At 46.5% G+C, this 2,619-nt stretch overlaps 1 protein-coding gene across 1 annotated transcript; it reads left to right on the top strand.

The window, feature by feature from the left end:
* The first annotated feature begins 1,251 nt into the window (after positions 1–1,251).
* On the top strand, positions 1,252–2,253 carry LOC131428272 (uncharacterized). The gene has a single exon (XM_058592087.1). The coding sequence runs from the start codon at positions 1,252–1,254 to the stop codon at positions 2,251–2,253; it is 1,002 nt and encodes a 333-aa protein (XP_058448070.1).
* The last annotated feature ends 366 nt before the right edge of the window (positions 2,254–2,619 follow it).

A 2,619-nucleotide genomic window follows, 5' to 3' on the forward strand; every position in this document is an offset into this window, starting at 1 on the left:
ACATATTACGGGTCATAACGGCTGCAACTTACAAAAAGCAACTTACTAAAAACTAACGCTTGTAACTTACAAACGAGTAACGATTCGTAATGTCCATAACTCGTGAAAAGTTTCACATGTAACGCTTTGTAACGCATATAGCTCACAAAAATCCATCACAAATCCAGGGTTTAGAATCTCTGGCAATAATTTAGGTTCAAGTTTAGAATTGAGGAATCTTTGAGATCTCAGGTCCAGAATAAAATTCAGGCTCACAGTTCAGTTGCAAAATAGATTCAAAATATAGTTTCGGAAACTCTGTTAGAAGTTTAGAAAACAGAATTCTGGGACAAAATTCAGGTCCAGAACCTAGGTTAAGTTCTCTGTTAGGAGTTCAGATTCTCAATCTAACTCCAGGTCTAGAATCCAGATCCATGTTCCGAATATAAGTTCTGAATTCTGCTTCAAGTTCAGAATCCACAATCGGATCAAGAATCTATTTCAAGAATCCAGGTTCAGATTCAGTACTCTGATTCAGAAACCTTGTTCGATAGTTCAGTATTTTAATCCAGTGTTCAGAACCAGAATGCAGATCTAGATATCGCTTAGTTATTATTGGGTTAGAGGACTCATTGAACCAAATACTAACAAACGTAATAGTCATGCAAATCTTATTTAAATTTTTAAAATTTTATATAATTTTGCCATCGCACGACGATCATTTAAATGTTTGTTGTATCCGAAAATATGCAGTAGGACCATAAGACCTTTAATTTGACCCTAAGATTGACGGTTTTGAGTTCAGTTTACAACATTTTTTACGTTTTTTGTTTCGCCAGTTTAACTGACGATGTACAATATTGAACACACTTTACCTTATAACTCCGAAACCGGAAGTTGGATCCGGATGAAATTCAGGAATTCCGTATGGGCCCATGAGAGCTTTCATTTGAAACTAAGTTGGTCAAAATCGGTTCGGCTATCTCCGAGAAAACCTAGTGAGATTATTTGATACATACATACATACACACAGTGTGACAGCAAATGGGTTTTGCGATGCTTCAAGTGCATGGGCTTCGGACACATGTCGGCCATCTGCAAAAGCCCAGACAGATCTGAACAATGCAGAAAATGTGGAGAGAAGAGACACATTGCGAAGGACTGCTCGCAGGCGCCAAAGTGCATGCTCTGCACTACGGAAGAAGGAAACGCCCACTCGACGGGTGGATACAAGTGCCCTGCATATGAGAAGGCGATCGCAGGTCAACAGTAATGGAGATAATTCAGATAAACCTAAATCATTGCGACACTGCACAGCAACTGTTGAGGCAGTCAACAACAGAAGCAAAGTGCGACGTTGCGATTATTGCAGAGCCGTATCGAGTTCCTCTCGGTAACAACAACTGGGTGGCAGATAGTACGAGAACGACTGCTATACATGTGACTGGAAGATGTCCTATTCAGGAAGTGGTTGCAAGCACGTACGAAGGTTTCGTCATCGCCAAAATCAACGGCATCTTCGTATGCAGCTGCTATGCACCCCCAAGGTGGACAGCGGAGAAATTCGATCGGATGCTGGAGGAGTTAACCGACAATCTGGTTGGACGCGGGCCAGTACTGATCGGCGGAGACTTCAATGCGTGGGCCGTGGAGTGGGGTAGCAGGCTAACCAACGCTAGAGGTTACAGCCTGCTGGAAGCGCTAGCGAAGTTGGAGGTACAACTGTGCAACGCTGGCACCGTTAGCACATTCAGGAAAGACGGGCGGGAGTCGATCATCGACATTACCTTTTGTAGCCCATCGATGACGCGCAGCATGAACTGGAGAGTAAGCGAAGAGTATACCCATAGTGATCACCAGGCGGTCTGCTACAGCGTTGGCCAACGGAACCCCACGGCCATACAGGGAAGCAGAACATGCGAGCGAAAGTGGAAGACGAAGGCCTTCAACAAGGACCTCTTCGTCGAAGCACTTCGTGCGAACAGCGACACTCCAGACATGGATGTGGTAGAGCTGACAAGAGTGATTACAAGGGCATGCGACACTACAATGCCACGAAAACGGGAGCCAAGGTACAGACGGCGTCCTACACATTGGTGGAACGAGACACTCGGCACCCTCCGTGCTGCCTGCCTAAGAGCCAGAAGACGCTACCAGAGGGCAAGAATCCTCCCGGATAGAGAGGAGCGGAAGTTGGCGTTCCAGGAGGCCAGAGCCGCATTTAAAAAGGAGATAATCGTGAGCAAGTCGAACTGCCACAAGGAGCTATGCTGAGAAGCCGACGCAAACCCCTGGGATAACGCGTACCGAGTCGTGATGGCGAAGATCAAAGGTACAGCGACGCCAGCCGAAATGTGCCCAAATAAGCTGAAGATAATCGTAGAGGGTCTCTTTCCGATGCACGACCCAACGACTTGGCCACCAACACCGTATGGTGAGGAAGACGAAGGTAGTGCAAAAGCTCGGCAGGTCTCCAATGCCGAGTTAGAAGCAGTGGCGAAAAAACTGAAAGTGAACAAAGCTCCGGGTCCGGACGGGATCCCCAACGTGGCGTTGAAATCGGCGGTCCTGGCCTACCCCGATATGTTCAGGTCGGCGATGCAGAAATGTTTGGAAGAAGGCCACTTCCCAGACATTTGG

This window comes from Malaya genurostris, chromosome 1, assembly GCF_030247185.1.
Source record: "Malaya genurostris strain Urasoe2022 chromosome 1, Malgen_1.1, whole genome shotgun sequence".
In the NCBI taxonomy this organism is placed as follows: domain Eukaryota; kingdom Metazoa; phylum Arthropoda; class Insecta; order Diptera; family Culicidae; genus Malaya; species Malaya genurostris.